This window comes from Phocoena phocoena, chromosome 6, assembly GCF_963924675.1.
Source record: "Phocoena phocoena chromosome 6, mPhoPho1.1, whole genome shotgun sequence".
NCBI lineage: Eukaryota > Metazoa > Chordata > Mammalia > Artiodactyla > Phocoenidae > Phocoena > Phocoena phocoena.
In genome coordinates, this window is record NC_089224.1 from 22,848,447 (window position 1) to 22,874,898 (window position 26,452).

Genomic DNA, 26,452 nt, shown 5'->3' on the forward strand with positions numbered 1-26,452 from the left:
TCTCCATAATCCCACTCTTAATGCTCACTGGTTGTTTCCACCTCCGTCTCCCAAAGTGGCACATAAGCAGCAAGGCCTTCTGCCCAAGCTTCATAGCCTGACTAGATTAGACGTTTGATGATGTATAACCTATATAATATATTAGACATTTCCTTTTTGAAAACTGTCATCCAAGACTGATTTTTTTCCCTTATCCTCTACGTCAGTGGATGGGAAAAGAAATACAATGCTTACTAGGGGTATTTTTTTTTTTTTTTTTTTGCGGTACGCGGGCCTCTCACTGTTGTGGCCTCTCCCGTTGCGGAGCAACAGGCTCCGGACGCGCAGGCTCAGTGGCCATGGCTCACGGGCCCAGCCGCTCCGCGGCATGTGGGATCCTCCCACACCGGGGCACGAACCCGTGTCCCCTGCATCGGCAGGCGGACTCTCAACCACTGCGCCACCAGGGAAGCCCACTAGGGGTATTTAAGGAATGACTTACTGGAAACTTTCCACCAAATAATGTCTTTCCAGCCTATTGGGACTATCAGGGACTGAGCTGCTTTGCTCAGCTAAATGTATCATTTAAAATAATAAGCACAGTGCAGACACACATCAAGCTTTAAAAATTAAACAGATAAAATATAGATACTTTTTATACATGTTTCTCTAGAGAAACAACTTGACTCTCTTCAATAAGGAATTTACCTTTAGAAAATACTTTGGATGATTATTTTGATAGAACCACTTTTAGAATATTATTACAAAATAAATGACTAAGGATAAACATCAAAAAAACACTTGTTTCTTTCAAACAAACTTTTTCTGAGTCATGGTGATTCATAATCTATAGTTTTTATGGCATCTGAACTTTTAAAATAATATTTCTTTCTTCTCTCTGTACAATGAATTGAATGGCAAATGTGAAGCTTATCTTAATAGTCTCTCACCTAATTTGACAAGGTCATATTTCTCTTAAAAGCATTGTATTGTGACACTAATTATGTTTCTAGGTGATAGAAAATAATTTCAAGAAATATTCAGCTGAGAAAGTTTGTGGAATGTTTCTAAGGACCTATTATCTTCTCTATCATTCAGTGTTTCTCCATATTCCCATTTATTTTCCTGTGTTCTTTTACTGTTTTGTCCTTCCCCATGTGGGAGTTGAGAAGTTCACCCAGCTCCTTTCTGGGCTCCTGACTTTGGATCCGCCTTTGGCATATCACCCATTATTTCTCACTGAGGCCGAGTTACAAAGTTGGGCTATGCTTGCTTTCAAGCACCTGCCCAAGCCACGTCCCCACCAGCCTCCAGCTTCTGGACTGTAGCAGTCTCTGTCTAGTCTTACTTTTTCACCCTCCCACTGCTCCCGTGCCCTCCTGCCCTGGGCAGACCTGTGGGTCAGACCCTCTGCAGCTGGTCCTTCTGTCAGGCCCCCTTGGTACCTAGGATGCTCCTTGCCTCCTTCCTCAAGACAGTGCCCAGCGCATTGTAGATGCTTTAGAAATGCCTACGCAGAGCCTCATTTCTGGCTCATTTGTGTACCCCTGGAGTTCCTGTCCTCCTTCAAAACCCTCTTGATTTTATGATATTTAGTAACTGCACAAGCTGGGAATAAAACTCAGAGGACCAAATTTCTTTTAATTACATTCTGACTCACTTCAGAAAGATCTTAATCAATAGCAATGCTTGATTAGGTTTGGGCCTTGTGCCATGACCATGGCCATGGATAGGACATCCAGAAGAGTACACTTCAGCACTTCAGGGTACTGATTTTCTAAAATATAATCTTAACCAAACATTAAAAACAGAAAAAAGAAAGTGTGGCATCGATTCATATCCCACCCTTAGGATACAACCACAGCAACAGAAAGAATTAGGATACTGCCAGCCAGAGGCTCTAAGATGTGGTTTGCTTAGTTTTGTTTTTTGCACGTGTGGAACGTCTGGGTTATGTAATCCTGAAGGATGGGATAAAATGGATCTCTCTTTTCCTGTTCTCTTAAGGGAAGCCATCAGCCGGGTTTGCGAAGCCGTCCCTGGCGCCAAGGGAGCCTTCAGGAAAAGAAAGGTACTGTTCTCTCGGCTCTGTGTCTACCTGTGTCTCTTTTACTTCTTCTCTCTTCTGTCACCACTCAGAATCTTTAATCACACACAATTGTTCCGTTTCTCTTTTCCATGGCCCGGCTCTTGTCACTTTTTTTTTTTTTTTTTTTTTTTTGGGCAGAGGGGAGCCAAGAGACATCTATTGATTTAAAGGGCATAACTCACAGTGACTCTTGTCACTTTTAAAAACAAAAAGAGCTTATATTTCCTCTTTGCCACGTTGTTGACGAGGACATTTAGCTATCAAGGCTAACTGATAGGCTGGTCAAAATAAACACCCCAGGTCTACACCAAAAGACATGTAAACCAGGGCCAGGCATTCTTCTCAGCCTTTATGTACATTAGTTCATTTCATTAGAATGACTCTGTGGTTGATGCCCTCAGTGGTGTGCTGGTAATAGTTTAACAACAGGCTCTTGGGGCTGGAGGTGGAGACTGAGAAGCACTAAATTTGCTGTGTTTGCCAGTTTCTGTGGCATAAACGTTTCCACAATGGCTGATTTCAAGCTCTAACCTGACATCTCTAAAGTGGAGTTGGGAAGAGATGTGCGGTCGGTCACCATTACACAGTGTCCCCACTACATGTAGTGGACAAGGACATTGTCCACACTAAATAACCTGAACAGCATAGGTAATAGCTAATGTGGAAACAATTAGGAAGTGATGAGTTTTGAGTATTTATTGTTTGTTTTTTAAAAAATGTAATTGATTTAATTGTAAGTTTACATAAATTAATTTTTAATAGCAGCTCTTTTTAATGGCCAGCTCATAAAATTCCTAAAAATTTAATAATTGTCTCTCATTAGCTGGAACAAGACAGCTCTAGAACACCATTGAATATCCCCATTTTACAGATGATAAAAACTGAGGCACATGTATAAGAACCCACAATGCGAGAAGGTGGTGGAGCTGAGCTCAAGCTCAGGCCCCCTGGCCCCATGGGCTGCCCGTTCAACCCCTGGACTCGACCTTTTCATCCTGGAGGTGGTTGGACCAGATGGAAAAAACTGGATTAAGACAAAGCTCAGAAAAACTCTTTTCTTAAGTGTGTAGTGAATACATAATTAAATATCCACCATCTAGACTTTTCTATGCCTGGACTGAATGGTGGCGAGCGCATCCCTGTGAGTATCTCCGAGTCTGTCCCGAGGCTGAGGCTCTGGGGCAGGTTGTGTGATTGCCTCTGCTGCTCCCAGGGCTGAGGGTCAGCTCTGTCTTTGTAGACTGGAGACATTTGTGAGCCCTCAGAGCAACTGGGTTTCAGGCAGAGAACTTTGGATGAAGACTCATCTAGATGTGCCAGCCTGTGTTCCAGTCAGCCCACAGGGGACTAGAAGCCAGGCAAGGCTCCAGAAACTTGAATACAGGAACTAGGAGGGCATCTGAGAACTGAGATAAGGAACCTCGTCTTTCACAGCCACTTGGTACCCGACTAGCAAGTCTCAGGGTTCCCTCTCAGGCCTCTTGGTGAAAGTGGTGGAAACAATGTCGAATTCTGGGCTTCACCCCTGGTATGCTTAATCAGAATCTCTGGGGTGGGGCCCAGGCATCTCTATTTTTAAATAGCTCTGGTAGGGGATTCAAAAGCGATGCCTGCTTGGTTAAGAACTAGTCTTAATTCGCATCTCAAAAGAGGGCATGTTTTACTCTGAAAAGGAAGTAAGGGACAGCTAGTGGGTCCCTGTGCCAAGGACAGTTCTGAAGGGCTGGTTGATGCACCAGTTAGAGCAGAACTGGGTCTGTCCATCCTTGTGCTGGCTCCAGACCCCTGAGTTTTAACTGGACCATTTAGTTGCTCATCAGCCCCATGAGCTGCTCCATTTCAGTCTGGTCCTGAGTAGTTTGATTCCTGGTAGGATGAAACTGGTTTCTGAGGCTGCAAAGCTTCAGGCCCTGGCCTGTGGCACCTTCCTGGGACTTATGAGTGACCCCATGAGACACACCCCAACAGGAGCTGCCTGGTGTACTGACATCTCTGACCTTCCAGCAGAGTCGTCATCTCAGTGTGTGTATATTAGGTGCTTTACAGTTTGCCTATTGCATATTCTAGAGTTTGTGTGTTAGTGTCAGATCCCACACTCCCAGTTCATTCCTGGAATGTTGCCTTCATGTGCCCGATGAGAGGGGACGGTGGAGGTTGAAGGTGTGGAAGATAACAGCGTAGAGGCCTTGACAATGTGGCCTCCTGTGAACGGAAAGCTAAAATAATGCTGCTTGATTTCACAGCCTCCGAGCAAAATGTTGTCCAGCATCCTGGGCAAGAGCAACCTCCAGTTTGCGGGGATGAGCATCTCCCTGACCATATCCACCGCCAGCCTGAACCTGCGGACCCCAGACTCGAAACAGGTCTGTAGGTGCGCAGGCCCTGTCCTGCCCATAGCCCCCAAACCGTGGCTGTTGCACAAGGCTTCCCATTTCTAGCTTTACCGGGTCCCTGCAGAGCACATTTGTGTAAAATCTTCACCAGTCCAGAAACTCTGGCCACTTCCAAAGGTCGCTGACAGAATGATAGATGGAATTGGGTCTCTTGAATTCTGCTATAAATTACCTTTTTTTTGAGGATAATGCATGAACTCACCAGTTTACTTATAGTGTAAAAAGAGGTGTGTGTATGCCCAGAGGTCTCCTTTCAATGTCCTTGACTTATTTTGCTTTCTTTAATATTGTATTTTGTTGGTTCTACAGTCCACATTTTATTTTCAGATTTATCATCTTTGAGATGGTGGCATGTCATGGTTTAATTGACAGTATTTTTTTACTTCTTCGTGGGTTGTTATTTTGGAGCCTCTCTTAGTTGACAGTGTCATGGGTTGGTGCAGTATGGCGCATCTGTGGCATGTCCAGCGCGGATGGGACCCTTACTGACTGAGGTGGGGACGACGATGCTTACTGAGGAAAACCCTGTTAAGATAGTTGGGTTTTTCTTCAGTGTCTATATCTTAAGTTTCTCTGATTGTTAGTTCCTTTAGCTGGGAAAGTGGGTGTATGAGTAGCTGTCCTGGAACCAGCAGGGGAGTTCTAAAGGCCAAAGGAGGCAAAGGAGGTGAAAATGCTCATAAACCATAAAGGTGGGAGGTGGAGTGAAGCCATCCTTCACTTGCTCTGCCCAGTCTGGGCCTCTGCTGCTGGCAGTGTGAGCTGGGATTTGGATGTGCCTACACGGAGAGGGATGGACAATCCACAGACCTCTGAAATTTGACACACTTCCTGACTCTGGCAGTGTGTTACCAGGGATGCCTAGGGGTACCTTCATGTTGCTATACATATTCATAGTTATTGATTCCGTATTCCCCAGGTAAGCAAGCAGCATCCCCAGCTTCATTTAGGATGAATGGGATACCACCGCACCCCTGCCCCAACCCAAGATGTTGAAATAAATTCTAGATCTAGCATAGAAATGAGAGGCAACACCTGGGCTGTGTTTTGACATAGTGGATGCCACTTCTCACTCCATTCCTTTGTCCTCACTCAACTGATGGATAATCCCCTGTCTTTTCTCATCGGCCCTTCCGAGGGATGGGTAACCAGTTGTTAGGTGGCAGATTAAGAACATGCAAGAGGCTCAGCGTTTCTCTGGAGCTGCCTCCTGCTGAGCACCGTGGTGGCTCACAGTGAGCCTTGCTCGGTGCTGCCCTCACACGCTCACTTCCATTCCTTTTGTTTTTAACTGAAGTATAGTTGATTTACAATGTTGTGTTAATTCTGCTGTACAGCCAAGTGATTCCATTATACATTTATATACATTCTTTTGAAAATCCTTTTCTGTTATGGTTTATCACAGGGTATTGAATCCAGTTCCCTGTGCTATGCAGTAGGACTTCTTGTTTATCTATTCTATATATAATGGTTTGCATTTGCTAACCCCAAACTCCAGTCCTTCCCTCCACCCCCTCTGCCTGGGCAACCACAAGTCTGTTCTCTTTCATTCTTATTCATGTGGCTTCTGCACCTTTTGTTTGTAGGAATCCTCAGACCACAGTCCTCAATTCTGTGAGATCTTATCTCCTAATTCTCCCTTCTACCTCAAAAAATAAAAAAAGGGAGAGAGAGGCAGACTCTCAGAGCAGAAACGATGAAGTCACCATGGTTGGCCATCCCATCCTCGGGTTAGGGGCTGGTTGGGCGTGTCCAGGTCTCATTGTCCTGCCCTTGGTTTATGTGGATGTGGGAGGGGGTGCGGGGCTGGGGGGATGTCTGGGGAATGGCAGCTCGGGTGACATGAGCACAGTCTGAGGAAGGTTTGGCAGGACCCAGAGCTCACATCCCTCTGCCTCTCCCGAGTTAAGGGCCAGGCTGTAGCAAATACAAGGAGCCCGAGTGGGCAGACCCTTCGCAAACCAGAGAGCCAGCAGAAAGGCAAAGCTAGCTCTCCTTTTCAGAGTTCTCAAGGAGAAGAAGCAAGATGAAACACCCTCAGAGCAAAACACATCCTTTAGTTAATTAGCTCTAATTTTCTTACTCTCCCTTTCAATGTCTATCTTACCCAAAGGGACAACATACAATCACGAAGTAACGGTCACATTGGCCCAGTATGATTTCCATTTTTTTCTTAAATCTTTGTGTTCACTTTGATTTCCAAACCCCAGTTTCAGAGCTGCTTTAGAATCAAAAATTAAGTAAACAAAAAATTCAATAAGCAAAAAATGAACAACTTTAGAAGTCATAGTTTGTCATCATCTGGGGACTGCTATGTCCTCATTGCTCTCTTGGGAGCCCTCTGCCCCTGGACTAGAGGCAGAATTCAGAAAGCTGCAAAGGGCAGCTATTAGTCTGATCCAGCTGGTTTGGGTACAGGCTACAGAGCTGGACTTGTTGTTTTTATTCATCGATATACTCAGGCTTTTCTAGATCCTGAGTAGTTTTGCAAGTGCCAACAAGTGAAGTAGGCATTTAAAAATATCTAATTTTATCTTGTAATTCAGTTATAGTTTTGCTTTGAGTTTTACTGGAGCATGGTTGGAAAAATCCCTTGGATGGTAGGATTACAGCTCTGTAAATTCTGCCTGCCTGCCGGCGAGGACCTGAGGGGGCTGTGCAGAAAGAAACCTGGTTATGCTGGGATGGAGACGAGAGTGCTGTTCCCACCCCCGGGAATTTACTTCAATGTCACTATGTTGTCTTTAAAAAGATAAAAATAGCATGGAAGACTTATGTAGCCTTTTAAATTTAGGGCAGCTCCTAATTTACTCAGTGTCTACTAAATCCCACCGTATGCTGCAGTTTATAAAGCTAATGGAAATTTCCCAATTTAAAATTAACTTGGAACATCCTCGGTGGTTTTTAAATTGATAAATTACAAGAGTGCCTGAGAGGACACCAATTTTGATCTTGGATGCCGGCTTTCTAATTCATGTGCTCATGATACAAATGAGATGAAGTAGGAGACAGCCACACTTCCCTCCACTCCAGCTATGGGGTCTGTACCAAAGACCCCATGTGTCTTTGGAAACAGAAACTGCACAGTTGACATGTTTTGGTGTGTGGTTGAGATGTTTTCCTTCTTAAAGAGGCATGGTTGTTAAGATCTCCTGTGTTCGGTCACAGCTCTACCTTTAACTAGCTGTAGAGCTTTGAGCCAGCTGCTTAGCCCCTCTGGGCCTCAGGCTCTTCATCTGTAAAATGGGATTGCAATAGTTCCTACCTCATAGGGCTGCTGTGAGACTTAAATGAGATAATTCTGGCAAAGCAGCTAGATGAGCGGCTGACATTGTGAAAGTTCATTCCGGGTTATCTATTGTTATTACTTTTATAATTGTTATTTTCATTGGGTATGAATTTTACCAATTATCAGGAATCCTTGTGGATTTGTATTTCCTGCCAACAAACAGTAAATTTTCCAAGACATGGGAAAGGTAATAACAGCACACCTCTTTTCTTGTTTTGGACCTGGCAGATTATAGCGAATCATCACATGCAGTCCATCTCCTTTGCCTCTGGCGGAGACCCGGTAAGTGCCCTTGGAGTTGTTTCCTCTTGCTCTTGTCAGAATTGCTGCGAAGGGGCCCTGCTTCAGAAGCATGCCTCTTAGGACCCTATAAAGAAAGTTAACTGTGATACCAACTATTTCCACTTCCCTTTCATAAGCTCTTCCTGACTCATTTTTTTTTAGGGGTAACCCATGACAAGGATCTACCATTAAATTCCATTTCATTAATAAAAAGCTGTCAAAAATCCCTGAAGCACTGGCTTTCTTAAGGGGTAATGACATAGCTCCCTTGTTTCTCAAGTTGCTGGAGTGCACTCGTGACTGCTAATCCTGCTTTGTTCCTGTTTTTCTACTGGCTCTCCCTTGGAGTCTTCCGTTTTTGGATTTTAAGTTTATTCAAAGGCTGTGAATTTACTTAGTCTGGTTTATTCATAAATATTTGAAATTGGTATTTTTCTCTCCAAATTTAACACTGTAGTCTTTTAATGCTTTGTTTTGCCAACAGGGAAGGAGTTTCAGAGATAGAGAGAGAAAAAGAGAGAGGATAGAGAATACGAGAATGTTCTAGTTTTCATTGCTTCTTTTATTAAGAAGGTGGAATAACAAGGGAATTTGCTCCCCACATTCAGTCAGGAATTCTACAATACAAGGCCAGCATTCAGTTTCAGTGTCAGGAAAGGCAGGACTCAGAAAACCACTTCCTCCTCAGGCAGGGCAGTGTTTCTGTTATCATTATTGTTGTTTGTATTATTTTGTCAAATTATCGGTAGACAATGCTCAGATTTTATGTAAGAGTTTACTGGTCCAAGATAGCCTGAGTAATTAGTGCATTATATTACTCCTTATCCCAAGGCCAGGGACCTTGTCTATTTCTAGCCCGGGAAGGGGATTTTCCCCATGCCCTGTGTTTAACTCATATATCTTTACTGCCATACTCCTACCTGGGTAACTTGATTGCAGAACTGCTGTTGGCACATTGAAACCCAAATCGAGGGAGTGATCTCCACTGCTGGCTCCAATCTCGATGTTCCCAAAGGACAGTATAATCATGACACTGAGTGTCTCAGCTACAGGAAAGCCTGTGCCTGCCCTTCCCTCTCCCACCTGCTACAGCCTCCAGGGAGGCAACACTCCTATCTCCCTAGCACTGAGCTCCTGCTGGGGAGATGCAGGCTGCAGGGAGAGGCCCCAGGAGTCTCCCTGTCTCAGACCCTTGAGCCAAGGGCACTGGCAGGAGAGGGATTTGGCCACCCTGCAGATTGTTCTTTGCCCTTAATCCTCTGCTAAAGTGTCACAGGATGACCAGAGCATTATTTAATCATCTCATTCAGTGGGTTCCACTGGCTTTGGCCCTATTTCATACTTAGGGTCTAATTTTCAGAAGTCTTCCAGCATGCTTTCCTCTTCTTTTTTCCTTCCCTTCCCTTCCTTCACTTTCTTTCCAATCCTTTAATTTCTTATGATCCACTGCAAAATGAAATACCTCACTGAGATGTATGTTTAGAAAGTGGAAGTGTTCCATAATCAAGCCCATCTAAGGAGCATTTCTGAAGATTATATCTAGACATATGTATACACTCATTCTCTACCTGTACTACACATATCTATACTTATATCTGTAACCGGATCTAGTTAATTTGCAGTGGCTGTCTACTTGCTTGCCTAATGTGATACTTAGAACCATAGTTTCTTAAATTTGGAAGGTAACCCAGTTAGAAAAATAAGAGGCAGAAATGTTGCACACCTGCATCAATATCTCCTTTCAAGAACTTATCTCAAACCTCATCTTCATGTTGACATTGAGTGGAGATGCAGAGATCTAGAAAACAGGAAGCCAAATACATTGTCCTGTGTTAAAATTATTTTATTCTCCACTATGCACAAAGACCTGTAAACTATTTTCAATTTTCCCTATCACCTCTTCTTAAAAAAAGGAAACATTCAGTGACCCTTAAAGTAATTCATAACTTTTAATATCTTTTTTCTGATACAGAAAATGTCATGATTCCAGGGGACAGGAAGCCTGGTTACTTTTTATTTTAACCAATTCAAATGCACATCACATTGTGCATGAGTTCTCATTCCAAATTTATTTATAACCATTACAATTGGTATACCTTTTAAATAAAACCAACAATTCTAGGTCCTATTCCTTGTTCTGCTGCCAAGTATATATCTACTTTTTGCTTTGTGCCTCAGTTTACTGGGTGAGAAAATGGTATTTTGAAATGTCAAATAAGACAGACTGGAAAACACAGTTAATCCCCGCAATTAAAAAAGGCATATTACAGGGCTCCCCTGGTGGTGCAGTGGTTGAGAGTCCACCTGCCGATGCAGGGGACACGTGTTCGTGCCCCGGTCCGGGAAGATCCCACATGCCACGGAGTGGCTGGGCCCGTGAGCCATGGCCGCAGAGCCTGTGCGTCCGGAGCCTGTGCTCCACAACGGGAGAGGCCACAACAGTGAGAGGCCCGCGTACCGCAAAAAAAAAGTCATACTACCATTATAATCTACTATTATTAGCAGTTCTAAAAGATCACCAAAAGAAAGCCAGAATAATGGTCAGGCTCAGAAAAGCTTGGGGAGTGAGAACAGACATGGGTAAATACAGAACAAGCACTTGGCATCCCCATCTTTGGCACTTAGAGTGCTCACTGTGTGACTGGGTGATGTCAAGAACATTGTTTTAACAGCAATACACTCCCCCACTGTGCCGGGAATGCATCAATATTGGCATTGGAAAAGCTGTGTCCTTGGCTTGGCCATTGATCATCTGAGTGACAGGGACACATCGCATCTCTTGCCTAGTCTTCCTTCCCTAGCTTGAAGCCAGAGGAGCATTTCTCAGACTGGAGTAAGAATTTAAAAAGAAGAATTTCCTTGTATATGCTACTAATGTGGACTCAAATTAGTTTTGTTACACAAATATGTACAAAAATAAATTATGTATAGACTCTTTATGTTTATTCCTTTTATTAAATTGTAAATCCCAATCAAACTTGGAAATTAAGTACAAATAAACACAGTAAAGGCAATACCATTCAAAGTAAAATTAATTTACTGTGATGAGTAAAGTTTTGTTGAAACTAAATCTCTGCTCCCAATGTGACTCTAGAACTGGCTACCATGGTGCAGAAGCCTTTGAGGTCAGCATCTCTCTACTACCACAGGCGCCAGATGACTCACTCCTTCCACTGATTTCTTCCATTCAAGTAAACACTTCAGTGGTACATCATTGTGTACAAATGTGACGTTAATTTGCTTCAGGTGGGGCAAAGCCATCTGACTGTTCTTTTCTCTCTGATTCTTTAAAAACCTGGCACCCATAATGTTGGAAACCCCACTGAAAATCTTGGCACTGAAATTGCGTGCAGAGCTTGATGGCACAGGTGTCATTCAGATGACCCCGCATATTACCGTATTAACTTTTAAGATTATCATAGAAATGAAAGCATAAAAAGAGATTCTGGTGACATCTCAAACACTGGAGAATATACCTGCCCAACCCTAGGGTTCCATGGATCTCAGACTGAGAAACTAGTGCTCCCTAAGTCCACTTCTGACATTCACATCTCCTGAATCCAGGAAGAGTGTCTATGATTACAAGCTACAATCCTTATTTTTGCCAGTAACTTCTGATTCTGACCCGATCTTCCTTGATGAAATGGCAGGAAGTCAGGTCGACCAGTTTGATGGACTCCCACTCCCTTTCCCAGGTCAGTCTGTGAATACACCAAAGGACAGAGATAGAGAAAAAGAGAGAGGATAGAGCCTGAGCAGGAAGGAGAAACAGCTTAGATAGACTACATGCTGGAGAATGACCTCAGGGTAGCAGTCCAATACGTCAAGAGCTGCCGGAAGAGCTCTCTCCCTTCTTAGTCTTAGTGGGTGTTTTTGAGTTGCAGGGCAGTGATGTTTGGAAAAGCGACTTGCACCCTGCAGTCGGTGCTCAGAAGCGTGGCATCCTCCTCCCCTGCCTCCACACTCACTTTCCCTCTTCCCCTCGCACATGGGAGGGTTTTCTGGAGCCCTGTGGAGAAAGAAGGGGTCGTTTCTCCTGCCCATAGAGTATCACAAAGAAGGAACTCACGACAGAGAATCTTGCAGATGCTGAAAACACTGGAAGCTAATCAGTAACCTTGGAGTCCTCCAAAACCATCACATGGGGGAAATATCCATAACAACGAGGAGACCTTTACCAGTTGCCCCCCCGAGACTTTTTGAATGTTGAAAATGTCAACTTTGCAGGAAAGTCTTTCTTTTGCTTTCAAGAATTAAGAGAATTATTGTTTCCTCTGTTTAGAAACTAAAATCCACATGGTCGCCTCAGCTCACTCCTGAGGGCATCGTTTCCTCTGCGTGCCAAGTAGATGAGGCAGGCAAGGGGACTTATATTTCCTGTGTAAGGCTGAGACTTCTAAATAGAGCTCATGCTTTTGAAACATCTTAAAAGAATTAAAATGACTACTTATGTCATCGTATCCATATCTCATCCACCCATGAGGGATGTTTGCAACCAACCTTTGAACATCACTTCTAATTTTCTCAGTGTGGCCCCCAGATCAGCGGCAGCACCTGGTTGCTTGTCAGAAATGTACATTTCGGGGCCTCACCTCCGACCTGCCGAATCGGATACCCTGGGCTGGAGCTCAGCAATCTGTGCTGTAACAAGCCCTGCCGGGGATTCTGACCCCAGCTCAGATTTGAGGATCGTTGTTGGAGACAGCTGACAGCAGTGGCTCTCAGCCTTGGTTCATAATAGAATCATCTGGGGAGCTTTTAAAAATCCTTAATGCCTGGGCCTCACATCCACACCAGTTAAATCAGATTATCTGGGAGTTGGGACTCAGGTATTAGCGTGTTCATAGCTCCTCAGTGATCCGACATGCTGAGAATGGATGCCCTTCACACCCTTGCTGCTCAAAGTGTGGGTGTGGCGAAGCTGCCTCAGTGTCTTGTGAGAGCTGTCTGCAGATGCAGAACCTCGGGCCCAGCTCCTGGCCTGTGGAGTCAGAATCTGCATTTCACAAGATCCCCGGTGATCCCTGCCCACTGTACAGTCTGAGAAATGCTGGGCTGTCATCAGGGTTACTCTTGATTACTGATCTGCTGTATGCATGATGTGTCTGCTGTCCTGTCTTCACCTGTGATTAGTGATGTGACATCTCATTTTTCTTTCACAGGATACAACAGACTATGTTGCGTACGTAGCTAAGGACCCTGTTAATCGCAGAGGTAAGCGATGTGTGACTTTCGTCATCTCTCACTCATGAGCAGCCAGGCTTAACAATGGATACCAGATGGTCCTCATGATCTCAGCCCTCTTCATCCAAACTAAGTGTCATATCGTACTGTTAGCGATAATTGAGGTTTGCAGGCAGTGAAGCATGGCGGCACACCTGGCTGGGTTAGGAGATGCTGGATATCTGAGAGCTTTAAACACACACTTGTATCCAGATGGCTAGAGCTTGGTACACCTGACCTGCGCATGGCAGCTCCCACTCATACTCTGAAGGTGCCCTCAGTTACACCTGAAGACTTTGCAAACCGCTGGCCTCCTGCCCAGCTACAGCTCCTTGTGCGTCCACTGCCAACTAAGTCTCCCCGAGAAGCCTCGTGCTGCTCTGCATGGCCCTGGAAGCCAGTGTCCAAGCTCAGGTGCTGCCCACTTACACCCCACAAAGGTGCTAGGGCCTCAGACACAGGCTGGGTAGGGGATTTGAAACATCCAAGTACTTCCCATCTTCATGGAACCTTTATTCCTAGACCCTCCCTACATACCCACCACCCCATTTCTTTCATCATTTACAAAACCAAAGGGTCCCCCCCTCCAAAGTTAACAAGCTTGGGCAGGTGAGCTGATTAGGGGGCACTACACTTGAATCCAGGCAGCCACCAGGTGCTGCACAACTCCAATTTAGAACTCACTGATGGAGGTCACCTGTGGGGTTTGTAACACTACAAATGGCACTTCCCTCTATCACCCATTGCTTCCCCTCCTCCTCCCACCCTCTACCCCAGGTACCCATTGTAAAGATTTCCTAGCTGGCTTTGCAGAAGTTTTATATCTGTCCATATACATATATATATATACCCTACTTCTTTTCTTTTTTTTTTTTTTTTTTGCGCTACGCAGTCCTCTCACTGTTGTGGCCTCTCCCGCTGTGGAGCACAGGCTCCGGACGCGCACACTCAGCGGCCATGGCTCACGGGCCCAGCCGCTCCGCGGCATGTGGGATCCTCCCAGACCAGGGCAGGAACCCGTGTCCCCTGCATCGGCAGGCGGACCCTCAACCACTGTGCCACCAGGGAAGCCCTACTCTTCTTTTAAAATTTCACCACAGATGAGATTTTGGCATTCTGTTTTCCCACCAACCTTGAGGGAGGGGGAGAGGGCAGGCTGCACTCATCCCAGAGTTAACACTTGTTGAAGTTCTTCCTTTATTTTTGTTTGTTCTAAGTTAACTTCAAGTAATCCTAGACTTTTTTTTTTTTACACCCTTAATGGCTCCTAGGTCAATGGTTCTGAAAATGAACTATACTTTAGAATCACCTGGGGAGCTTTAAAAAAATCTCAATGCTCAGGCCTCAGAGAGGAGTACCCAGGCAACTGTACGTTTTAAAAGCTCTCCAGATGATTCCCATGTACAGCCAGGGCTGAGAAATCAGGCTCTAGGTCCAGACCCTGAAGGAGTTTAACCCTGTGCTATTTGACTTAGGGCCATGGAAGCATACAAGCTGATACCTTGTTTCACGGCTGCAAACCAGCAGCACCTTCTGTCCACAGTACCTTTTCAAAGTCATGGAAATCAGGATCCACTCCATGTGCTCGATGGTTGCTGGACCATCTCCCTTTGGGACCTGCATGCAGTGCTGGTGTGGAGACAGACTCTAGACCTCTGCGCTGTTGCTGGTGCTTTGGGGGCACCAGCAGCATAGGGGTCCTTTGAGATGCTTGATAGGAGAGGATCACTCCCTCCTTCCAGTTATCTGTTGCCTGTAACAAATCCTAATGGCCTAATAGCCATCATTTTAAAATTTTAAAATATCTTTTGATATGATGAAGTATCAAGTGTCCAGGCAGGGCTCAGTTGGCCAATTCTTCTGCTCTCTGTGGCATCAGTGGGGTACTGGGTGGTCTTTGGCTAGTGGCTGGCCTGGCCTAGAGGGTCCAAGCTGACTTCACTTCCATGCTTTGGACCTTGGTAGGGAGGACAAGAAGCCAAAGCCAGAAGGGTCCTTCTCCCTCTGCAAGGAGTCTCAGGGTCCCTCCAACTGGCCCCTGAATCAGGGCAGTAGGACTTCCCACATAGCAACTCTGGGCTCAATGATGCCAAAGTGGATGCCAAAGACCAGGCACCACTTCATCTCTGTCATAGTTGACTAGTCAAAGCTGTCCCAGGCAGCTCAGATTCAGGGGAGGGGAACCAGACCTGCCCTCCGACAGGAATTTGCAGCCTTCCTTATCCATCACATCTCTGTTCCTGCACGTACCCAGGCAGCCCCAGCCTCCTGGGAGGCAGTGTGGGAAGGGAGGGGAGTCATAGATCTGGCCATGAACAGTATCTCAGAGCAGGCTTTGCCTCCATCCGATATGTGTCCACCCACCGTTACCTCCTTCGGCAAGGAGCTGGGGGAGGCCTCCCCTGGCTGCTCTCTTCTCTTTCCTCCTGCCCTAGGCCAGGAAGAGAGTTTAATTGAATAAGAATGGCCTCTGCCATGCAGGAGTCAGATTAGCAAGAAATTCTGGGAGTGAATGTTCTTATTTGGACTCTTAAATATCCAACTCCCCACGCAGAGACCCCAGTTGATGTGCTGACCCCATTGTGGTTCCCTGGCTGCAGGCATAGCTACTCAAGGCAGGCAGGCATCAAGGCACATTTGGAGCCCAGATAGTCTTCTGTCAAAATCCTGCAGAGATGGGTCAAAGTCCCTCACTGTTATCATTTGTCCTTTCCACACTGATTCCTGTTTATACATTCTGGTGTGTGTTTTTGGATAATCTAGCAGTATTTACAGTGAGAAAAAAATTATATTTTTCTCTCTAGTATCAAGAACCCATGGCTTATATAATTAATCTGGTGGAAGGGCAAAGGATCTCTGACCCATGTTATTAAGCTCTATGGTAACCACCACCATCTTGAGAAGGTAGGGATTGCAAATGAGGAAGTTTCATGAGGTTGGCACCTTATAGCTGAAAGGCAGGTCTGACAGGAGACCTGGAAGGTGACTGCTGATATATGTAGGATAAAAAGCCCCCAAAATCAGGCTTTGCTGGATCCTAATATACCATTTTCTTTTCACATTGGAGTCTATATTACTACCCAAGGACTCCCATTCCCTGCAATCTAATGTCTATTGGTTCAGAATGGACTGTTTGGGTCACAAAAGTACATAAAAAATAATGTCCTAATTAGACATATGGCTGCCTGCAGGTGGCATGTACTTCCTATAATTTATAACCACAATAGCATCCCTGTTCAGGCGCCTTCTGAAACTCCTGAACTTGCGTGGAAAGTCATATCCTACGGTGCTGACCTGATGGTAGAGAGGCCTGAGTGTTCAGCTGTTATAGCTTCTAACACATACTGCTGCCCTTTCCCCAGGATTTCCTGAATAAGGGGGAAACGTGGTGATTGGACTTGAGGGGGAAGCCCCCCGTGGACTACTGCCTCACATGGCTGCGCTTTCTTCTCCAGGCTTCTCTACTAGCTCACGGTCATTTCAACACTGAATTTAGGGTTCCTCTGGCCTCAGACAGTTGTAGGCCGCAGGAGGTGACTCTCCGGGAGAAACTTAGAGTATGAACTCCTTAAATAATACAGAACCTTCTCTGGTTTTTCTTTCCCCTAGGAGTAAAACCTCTTCTGTATAATAGGTGAAAGCAATGATTTATTTTTTTAAGCCAGGAGGTTAAATTCCATCTCATAACACTGTGGTGGGAGGTTAATTTTCCTGTGAGTGAATGATTAGGTTGTTTCCCATATCTGGCTTTCATCAACCATGTTTTTTTTGTGTTTTTTTTAAATAAACAAGCCAGTCCCTGGGCTCTAAATACCCTGTGCCAAAGACTATGAATGTTCCTGCGTAGCCCAAGCTTCTGGCTGAAAGTCAGACTTGTGTAGTTACCAGCCTGCTGCACATCTCTGCTCAGAAGCCTCCTAGCCCCCTCACCTTGACAAGCCACAGAGCTAAGTCTTTCCTTCCACCACAAAGTATCTGCCTGTCTCACTCATCATGATGTGAGCTCACTCCTGCTCTATCCCCTATCTCATTTCCTGTGATCTCCCCTCACCTCCACTCCAGCTCCACTGATCTTCTGGCTCTTCCTTGAACATGGCAAGCAAGCACCTGCCTCAGGGCCTTTGCACCTGTTGAGCCCTATGCCTGCAACATTCTTAGACTAGACCTTCCCATGGCTCACACCCTGACTTCCTTCAGGCTTCTTCTGCGATGCCACCTCCTATATGGCTTTCCCTGGTCATCCTACATGTCACCCTACAACATCATCCTCATCACCCCCTTTATTTCACATTATTGTCTTTATGGTTTTATTAGTTTCCTGTGACTGCTGTAACAAATTACTGCAAACTTTGTGGCTCAAGACAACAAAAGTTTGCTCTCTCACAATTCTGGAGGCTAAGGGTCTGAAATCAAGGTGTCAGCAGCCATGCTCCCTCTAAACGTTCCAGCGGGGAAGGCTTCCTGCTTCTTCCAGTGTCTGGTGGCTCCAGGAGTCCTTGGCTTATGGCTGCATCACTCTAATCTTGGCCTCCATCTTCACATCACCTCCTCCTCTGTGTCTGTGTCACCTCCTCTTCTGACCCTTATAAGACACTTGTAATTGGATTTAGGGCCCACCCTAATCCAGAATGATCTCATTTTGAGTCCTTAATTACATCTGCAAAGACTCTTTTTCACAGGTTCAGGGGGTCAGGATGTAGACAGGGCTTTGGCTGCTGGGGGGCACCATTCAACCCATTCTAATGGTATATTTTTCCTTCTTTATTTTCAGTGTTCACCTTCTAGACTGTAAGGTCGGTGAGAGCAGGACTCTGTTTTGTTACTTGCTGTATCTGGAGATCCTGGGGCAGAGCCTGGTACAGAGTTGGTGCTCAATAAGTGTCTATTGAGTGAAGTCTGCAGTAAATATTTTGTACATTTGCCTTGTGCTCATGTGCAAGAATTTTCTTAGGGTTTATACCTCTGGGACAAATCACTGTGTTCTGGAACATCTTCAGTTTTTTAAAAATGGTTATTTCACTTTATAATTCCACAAGTGGCACAGGAGGGCTCCTTGGCTTCAGCTCTTGTTCAGCACTTGGAATTTTCAGACTTTTAAATCCTGCCAGTCTGATAGGTGCAAAATTATCTCCTCATAAAGTTTTAGTTTTCCACTCTGGGGCTAGAACAGATATTAAACAACTCTTAATTAAGAGCATGGCAGCTGAATCTTGGAGTTCTTACCTGTCTCAGATCAAAAAAGTCTGGAACAATGAGGAACATGTGGATATATGAAGTGAACAGACTAGGGCTGGCTGAAAACTATGCTTGAGTTTGGAGTCTCCATTTCTCTGGTAAGAAGTCACTGGTGTTCAGTGTTCCTTTTAAGGGGTGAGAGTTATCAGCCCACTAAGAGGAAGAGACAGCAGTCATTGTTTGGTAGGATTTTTTTCTGATTAGGTAATGACTCCAGGTATCTCCGAGGTTCCCTATGTCAGTCACCAGTTGGTAGAGAACTTGGCTATGAATTTGAACTCTTGGAGAGTCCGTGAGTCTAGATAAGAGGACAGTGGGACAGTCTGAAATGGGACCCCTTCAAGGGCTGGGCTGCCTTGTGGAGGCCAGATGGCTGTGAAGTGTGAGTTGGGTTGGTGTGGGTGTGGGTGGGAGGGGTCATGACTTCTTAAAAGAGCAGCACAGATCCTGAGAGGTTTTCTGCTCATACTTGCAGAGTCGCCCCATGAAAACAATGCCCACTGAGGTGGGGTGGCCCATCCTACAGGGTGTGGAAGCAGCCACTGTGGTGGGAAACACATGCTGGAGCCTCTGTCTATAGTCACTGATCTGAGATAGAGTGGGTATTACCCCATAGTCATATGTAAAGGGTGCAGTGAGCCAGTGACACCCTTTCTGTATGTCAGCTGCTCCTGACCACAGAAGGGGTGGGAAAGTGGGGTCTTACTTTTACAAAGCAAAAAAACCCAAAAAACAAAAAAACCCACCCCAACAATAATCTAATCAGCTAAGATAAGGAATCAACCCCTCCAGACTCAAAATGATTAAGAAAAATATTTCAAAGATGGAAGGATGAATTTCTATCCATCATCATTAGTGATGAACCTCACCCAAAATATTTATCTTGCTTTGAGATAATAAATGACAGTGTGATGCTTTCAGGGCCAACAAGACATCTTGAACTTTATTTTATCTTTATTGTATCATTTTTAACATCTTTTGAAAGATATTTTTATAATATACATACTATTATATTAACACAGGAATATATGTTCATAATTTATAAATAAGTAGATGCATATTTGGGACACATGCTCAGTATAGTAAAGAGTGCTTCACTGGTAAGCATGAGAAAATCTTTACAATTTCTTATTTACAGAAGTAACGCCTTTTGGGGTGTTTGGTGCATGTGATAGGCATTGCTAGTGCTCACTGATGTCCTGACCTCACTCCTTCCAACCTCGCAGGAGACTATACTACCAGCCTCTCCTGGGTGGAGGAGGAGCCAGGCGACAGTTCTGTGTGAGAGCAGAATGGATGACGCAGTTAGTGCTGGTGCAAGGCCCTGCTGTCTCTTTCTTCCCTGGCTTGGGAGGAGGCCTTGTGTTGAAATTCAGAATTGAAAGATCAAAGCAGCTTGGTTCATGGGGTCACCACCTGGAGAGTTGCCCAGAAATGAACAAGTGAGAATGGGATTGTTTTCAGCCACTAAGATGCTGGGGCTGTTTGTTGTTGTGGCGTCACTTGCCTGTGCTGACTAACGGAGCAGCCATCCCAGGCAGGGCTCAGAGAGCTAGCTCAGATGAATGGCGGCCCCAGTTGGCCTGCAGTCCATTTGTCAGTCAGATGGCCAGGGCAGTCTTGAACACTGATGAACAGGTACAGCCACTGGCCTCTGGACTTATTTGGAGCCATTGGGAAACTTGCGGAGGGACTTCTGATCTGCCAGTGTCTACTGTGCAGGGAAGATGTGTGGTTAACCCATTAGGAGGCTGCTGTGTGAGGAAAGACGCTGTGCCCCAGTTCTATCTGGCATGGTTACAAGGGCCGCAGCACATCCTGCTCTCAAGTGGCTCATCCCAGGTGGGGAGTGGCCTTTGTGGTGAGACCTGATGAAGTCCCCTCACTAGTGTCAGGGCTGAGCTGGCTGCTGTGGGGTCTGAGCTGGCTTTCCTGGAAAGTGACATCAGCCTTGCTTATTGGTCAGAGAGAGAGACCAGCATGGGCAGACAAGCACCCCCAACCCCCACCCCAGAGACCCCCCACCGCAACTACTGCACCGCTGCCAAAGAGCTCATCCCCTTCAGAAGGGATAGAATGAGGAATGACCCCATTTTGCTGCTCCTATGTTTGTTTGGGGCCATGTTTTAGGTTTTACAACATCATTCTGAGTCTTGATTCTGGGCCCCACCACTCTGTACCTGCCTCTCATCCAGTTCTCCTTCTTGCTCATGAATGACACCTGCATCCATCCTTTCCTCATGGGATGTAAAACAAGCAGCCCCGATGGTTACCTGTGGTGAGAACCTCATCATTCCTAACACACACTGAGTCACACAGGTGAGGTTAGAAGACAGTGGCTTTTAGCGAAAGACTGTTGCAACAGTTAGAGAAAATACAGGTCCAGAGAGACTGTCAGCCCAGGGTTAGATCTGGATTTGGAGTGGGTTTCTGGAACACAGAGAGGCCATTCTACAGAAGGATCCTCAGACCTAGCCAACAGATGACGTTTTCACGGTCCACCGAGGAATGAGCCAGGCCCCAGAGCCTGGAGTCGTGATTTAATTCTGCATCTGCAGTTCCTGTCACCCTCTGGTATCTAGACCAGATACCAGGGCTCCACCCTCACCAAGTGAGGGTGCTTCCACCCAGAGCCCTGCATCTTCCCAATGTCCCAGGAACTGATTTAAAGAAGTCTCACTTCCAACCTTGTGCTCTCTAGTGTGTAGAAGGTGAGGGGGCCGTGTGGATTGATCATATGGCCCCCTCTGCAGAAACCTTGCTCTTTATTCACTAAGGCTAGGGCACTGCTTTTCTCCTTAAAAGAAAAATAAGCTTCACTTTCTTGGCCCGTCCGCAGTCGTTATTCTGTTTCTCTAAAGTACTGGCCAGCCAGTTCTCTTGGCTGGTGCTGATGCTGCGTGGAGGGGGCAGGTGTGGCTGGAAACACAGGGCAGGTGGGGGAGCCAGGTGTCTTTCTCTCACTGTCTTAGACTCCTACTTCCTATTGGCTGGAAAGACACCTCCACTGCTATCCGTTAACGAACAACCGCATGACTCCAACAGCTGCTTAATATGTCCTTGCTTTGTGCCTAACCGGGTTGATAATAAATACTAATATCGATAATAACATAAAACAATATCAATACTCAATAATAAAATACAGCCGGGACACCTGTCTTCTTGGACAAATCCCTTGGCCATATCTGAGATAGGGCTAATGTATCCAAGGGATTGCATTGCAGTCTGAAGCAGCAATCCGGTTACACTTGCTCTTCCCAGGAAATGCTTGTCCCTGTGTCCTCAGGAGTATGCTCCCTCCTCGAGCCTGGGGAGAGAAGAAGCCTGAGGCCCCCCACCCTAGCAGCTGCCATCAGGGTGAGCTCTGTGGTGCCTGGCTGTCTTTGTGCGTGTAGAAGGCGGCATCGTGATGGAAGAGCGGCCAAACTGTGGAGGTGGTGATGTCTCTGTTCCTTCCCTCGCAGTTTCCACCTTAATGAGTCCTCTTTCTGTGCTCGCTTCTCCTGCAGCAGAGGGATGCTTCTGCATCTCCCTAATCACTGCTGGGGAATGGTTACCCCTGTAGCAATGCCTCTTCTCACTGCTGGGCACCCACCGTGCTCCTGGAGGAACCTCCTTGAAACACAATTGTATCCTGACTGGTGGCAAGAGAAAGATGGAGTGTGACACATGCATCTGTCATTTTCTCCAGGGAGATGCCTTTATCCCATTAGTAACAGAGCATGTCATGCTGGTCACGGGACAACTTGAAGGGTCTGGGACTCTTCTGTGGGATGCCATGGACGCGTATCTGGGGAGAAGACATTCTACTTTCTTGTAGAGCAGAGATGGGACCTTCTTCGGTGCCTTCCCCCACTCAACCCTCTTTTCTCCAAAGGTTCCACATGGATTACACCACAGCCTGGCCACCATGATAGTGGGCACCCCAAAGGGGTTAAAGGTTGCTCCAGGTCTCTGAGGGGTCCTTGTCCGGCTGCCAACACCCCTTTTCTGAGAACTGGCATGAATATCCAGTCTCGTCCAGTGTAGATGCAGGTGGCATGTGGTGGGATGGTCATAGTGGTTAATTAATATCCCTTTAAACTCATCTTACAAGGTTGTTGATCTTATTGCTTTGAGTTGCCACGTCTGGTGGTGACACTTTACTCCCACTAGGAAGTAAGCAAACAGCTTGCTCTAAGTCCATCCGATACCTCAGGATTCATTCAATAAGAGCCAGTTTAAGTCCATTTGTTAAGCCTCACGGGGTCTTAAAGGGGTTCATTTCTTGTTACTATCAGGTTCTTTGTCTTGTTAAGGTTTCCTTCCAAACCCTGTTTCCCTACTAAGTTCTGAGTTGATATTTTATAGACTCTAAAGCAATAGAAGAGCAATCAAGTTGAACTTAAAAATGTTAAAACGTACTTACAAATAGAACCTTTATTTTTGGAGAGAATAGGCTATTAAGAAATGGATCTCGGTGAAACGATAGTGCTGGGGGCTCTCAGGGATTAAGCTGCACACAGAGCTGACAGGACATGTCATGAAAGGCACCTCCTTGTCCCTCTCTTCTTCCCTAGGCTGCGGGCTTTCACCCTCAGGAAGGAGGAGCCTGGGTAGCTCCAGTGTCTGTCTCTAATGAGCCTGTGTCCCTTGCTCCTACAGCTTGTCACATTCTGGAATGCTGTGACGGGCTGGCCCAGGAGGTCATCGGCTCCATCGGACAAGCCTTTGAGCTCCGGTTTAAGCAATATTTGCAGTGTCCTTCCAAGATTCCTGCTCTCCACGACCGGTGAGTAGCGCTGTGACACCGTTTGCAATGGCCTCTCTGCATTTTCTGACCTTTCCTCTTAAAAACACTTAAAAGGAGGAAACCACAAAACCACCTCCCCGAGGAGCGCTCTGCACAGACACAGTTAATCCCAGGGCTTCCTGGGCCCGGAGACACCTGACTGGTGCTGGGCCATGGCACAGGAAACTGACAGATGGAAGCCGACATATGGGCGATGCTCCCAATGTTTAGAAAAACATTTTCTTGAAACTATAGTGACAGTAGCCAAGGTTACAAAAAAAAAAAAACATTGTAATATGTTTTTGTTCTGTTTCTTCTGCAAGCACGTGATGTTTCCACATGTTGCCTCCTTGGGTCAGTGTCACCACAGGTTCCACCTGTCCCATTGTCCTTGTCCTCAGGGTTAGCCAAAGTCCCGATTCAGAGGCTCCCTTCGTGAGGCACTCCGCTTGGAATGACGAGCATTGATTCTGCTTTATTGGCTTTCGTAGCTTTCAGACTTGATGGCCTGTGTGGTCCTGGACAAGTTCTTTAACCAGTCTGGGTCTCAGCAGTTTTCTCTGTAAAATAGGAATAATAGTGGCTTGGCAGTATTTTAAGTGTTAACTGAAATAGTAAATGTAAACAGGAATTGTGAAATGTTTAGTTTATTATAAAAAATGTTCAGCGTCTACCCTTGAGATTCCTTAGGACATAAGAATATTCCATGCAGCATTAAAAAAAAATAATATGGGGCATGTTGGTTATTCAGTCACCTGTCTTATTGAAAGCCTATTACAATGGTGTGTTCACTGTCAATAAAACTTTATTTCTCCTGAATTTACTTTTAATGTTTTCTCCAACTTCTGCAGCCACATTCCAGGACTTAGTTGTGAAGGCAGTGCCTCCTCTACCTTCATTATTATGAAGTCTCCTTTCATCTCTCTGAAGTCTTCACCTTTCTTGAAAGAGAATTTTAATTTTTTTTCCTTCATCCACTGGAAAATTTCTGTTAAGACATTCATTCTGGAGGTGCCTGTGAAGGCCCCATTTTTTTCCCGGTTGATAAAGAAAAGGATATGAACCATCTATGGAAATTTTAAAAACACATAAAAAATTGTATATATAGTTTATGGATAAGTGCATGTGTATAAAGAGTATAAAAACATGCAAGAATATTACATACCAACTCTAGGACATCGGAGGATGACAGGGACACGGGTGGGCTTTAACTGATTTTGTTAAGTGTATTTCCTCCCTAACATTTTATAACAACAGTGTTCCAATATACAAAAAGAATTTGCGGGGAATACCTGTATACCCACCGTCTAGATTCTACCATTAGCATTTTACAGTTAATATCACGTATTTTTTCATCCAAAGCAAGTTTGACAAGTTTTATTTCTTTAAAAGAAAGGGATCAAATATAGCAAAATGTTCACACTTGTTTAATCTCAGTGGTGGATGTGTAGGTGGCTTTTATATTAATTTAGGCTTTTCTGTACTTTTGAAATGTTGCAAAGAAGTCAAATAAATCCTATTAAAATAATATGTCAAAAAATGAGTGGGGGGAGTTAATTGAACTACCATGCTTCTCCAGAAATATACTTAAGGTATGAAGTCCTGTATGTTTCTATATAATAAAGTTTGGAGAAGTTTTGGAGAAAGAGAATGAAGTAGAGAGATCTTATCTACCGAGAAAACTTTCAACCCAATGTGCAAGTAATGGTATAACATTTCTAAAGCAGAGCAGGAACAAGGGGACCTGTGTTCCCTGATATCAGTCTCATCTTGTCTGACAAACTGCTTGTTGTGTCCACTGAGCAGGTCTGAGATCCAGGGAACAGGTGGGAATGCACCACCTTCTGTCCCAGCTGGGGACATCCTGGGCCATGAGAGAATGCACTTTGCTTCCAGCTGCCATGTCCCTCTTCCTCTCCCTGCCCTGTTATGGGGACCCTGGACTGTGGAGGGCACTGGCCCATTTTCCTTCTAGATTTCCCAGGGGCCAGCAAAACAGGAGGTTCTATTTGTGAGCAGTTCTCCTTGGGTTTTCTGATCACTTGCTCAGGCCATTTCTCTTCAAATTGGGCATGAGCTGGAGGTATGAGAATTGGCACAGTCAGCTTCTTTGTTCACATTCCTTGGAGTAGAGCTGGGGACAGGTGAGCGTGGAGTGAGTGGGGCAGCATTAGGTTCCAGCAAGCTGCCCCAGCATCTCAAAGTTTCATGTTGGTGGCACATGACTTCCTCTTTCCTTCTTCTCTTGCTGCTAGTGAGTGGATGGCTTTACTTATTCGTGAATAATTTTTTGTTCATTGTATTAATTATTGGGGGAGAGACTCTGTGATCTGGATTCATCACCCATCTCCAACTAGAAATAAAAAATAATACTTTTAAATGAATGGGTTTTTTGGTATGGTATGATTTTCCTTAGAAGATTTTTTCCTCTGATTTTTCTTGCAGAACTCCAAGGTTATTTTCAACACAAAACCAGAGAAGACAATGAAAGAGAATTCAAATGTAGCCAAAGCTCCATTTATTATTTTTTTAAAAATTGATATATAGTTTATGATAAAATTACCCTTTAAAAATATACAATTCTGTGGTATTTAGTATTGTCAAAGATAGCACAAGTACAATCATCACCACTATCTAATTCCAGAACATTTTTCATCACCCCAGAAAGAAACCCCATACTCATTAGCAGTTACTCCCCATTTTCCAACCCCCTTTTTCCAGACAACCACTACTCTACTTTCTGTCTTTATTGATTTGCCAATTCTGGACATTTTATATAAATGTTATCATACGATATGTGCCTGACTTCTTTCACTTACTGGAATGTTTTCAAGGTTAATCCATATAGTAGCATGTATCAGTATGGCATTTTTTTAGGGCTGAATAATATTCCTTTGTATGCATATGTTACCTTTTGTTTATTCATTCATCAGTTTATGGACATTGGGTTATTTTCACCTTTTAGTTCTTATGAATAACGCTGCTATGAAGATGTGTACAAGTTCCTGTGTGGACAGATGTTTCAATTCAACTAGGAGCTGAATTGCTCAGTCATATGGGAACTCTATGCTAAAATTTTGAGAAACTACCAAACTGTTTTCCAAAGCGGCTGTACCATTTTATATTTTCACCAGCAATGTATGAAAGTTCCAATTTCACTGACATTTGTTATTGTCCATCATTTTGATTTT

At 44.9% G+C, this 26,452-nt stretch overlaps 1 protein-coding gene across 1 annotated transcript in view; it reads left to right on the forward strand.

The window, feature by feature from the left end:
• Positions 1–26,452, forward strand: part of SHC3 (SHC adaptor protein 3) — a 150,891-nt gene that overhangs the window by 86,469 nt on the left and 37,970 nt on the right. Inside the window, exons 3-7 of the mRNA XM_065879112.1 lie at positions 1,987–2,050; positions 4,312–4,431; positions 7,979–8,032; positions 13,195–13,246; positions 23,135–23,261. Of these exons, the coding sequence (XP_065735184.1) occupies positions 1,987–2,050; positions 4,312–4,431; positions 7,979–8,032; positions 13,195–13,246; positions 23,135–23,261 (417 nt within the window). The remainder of the gene's footprint in view (positions 1–1,986; positions 2,051–4,311; positions 4,432–7,978; positions 8,033–13,194; positions 13,247–23,134; positions 23,262–26,452) is intronic.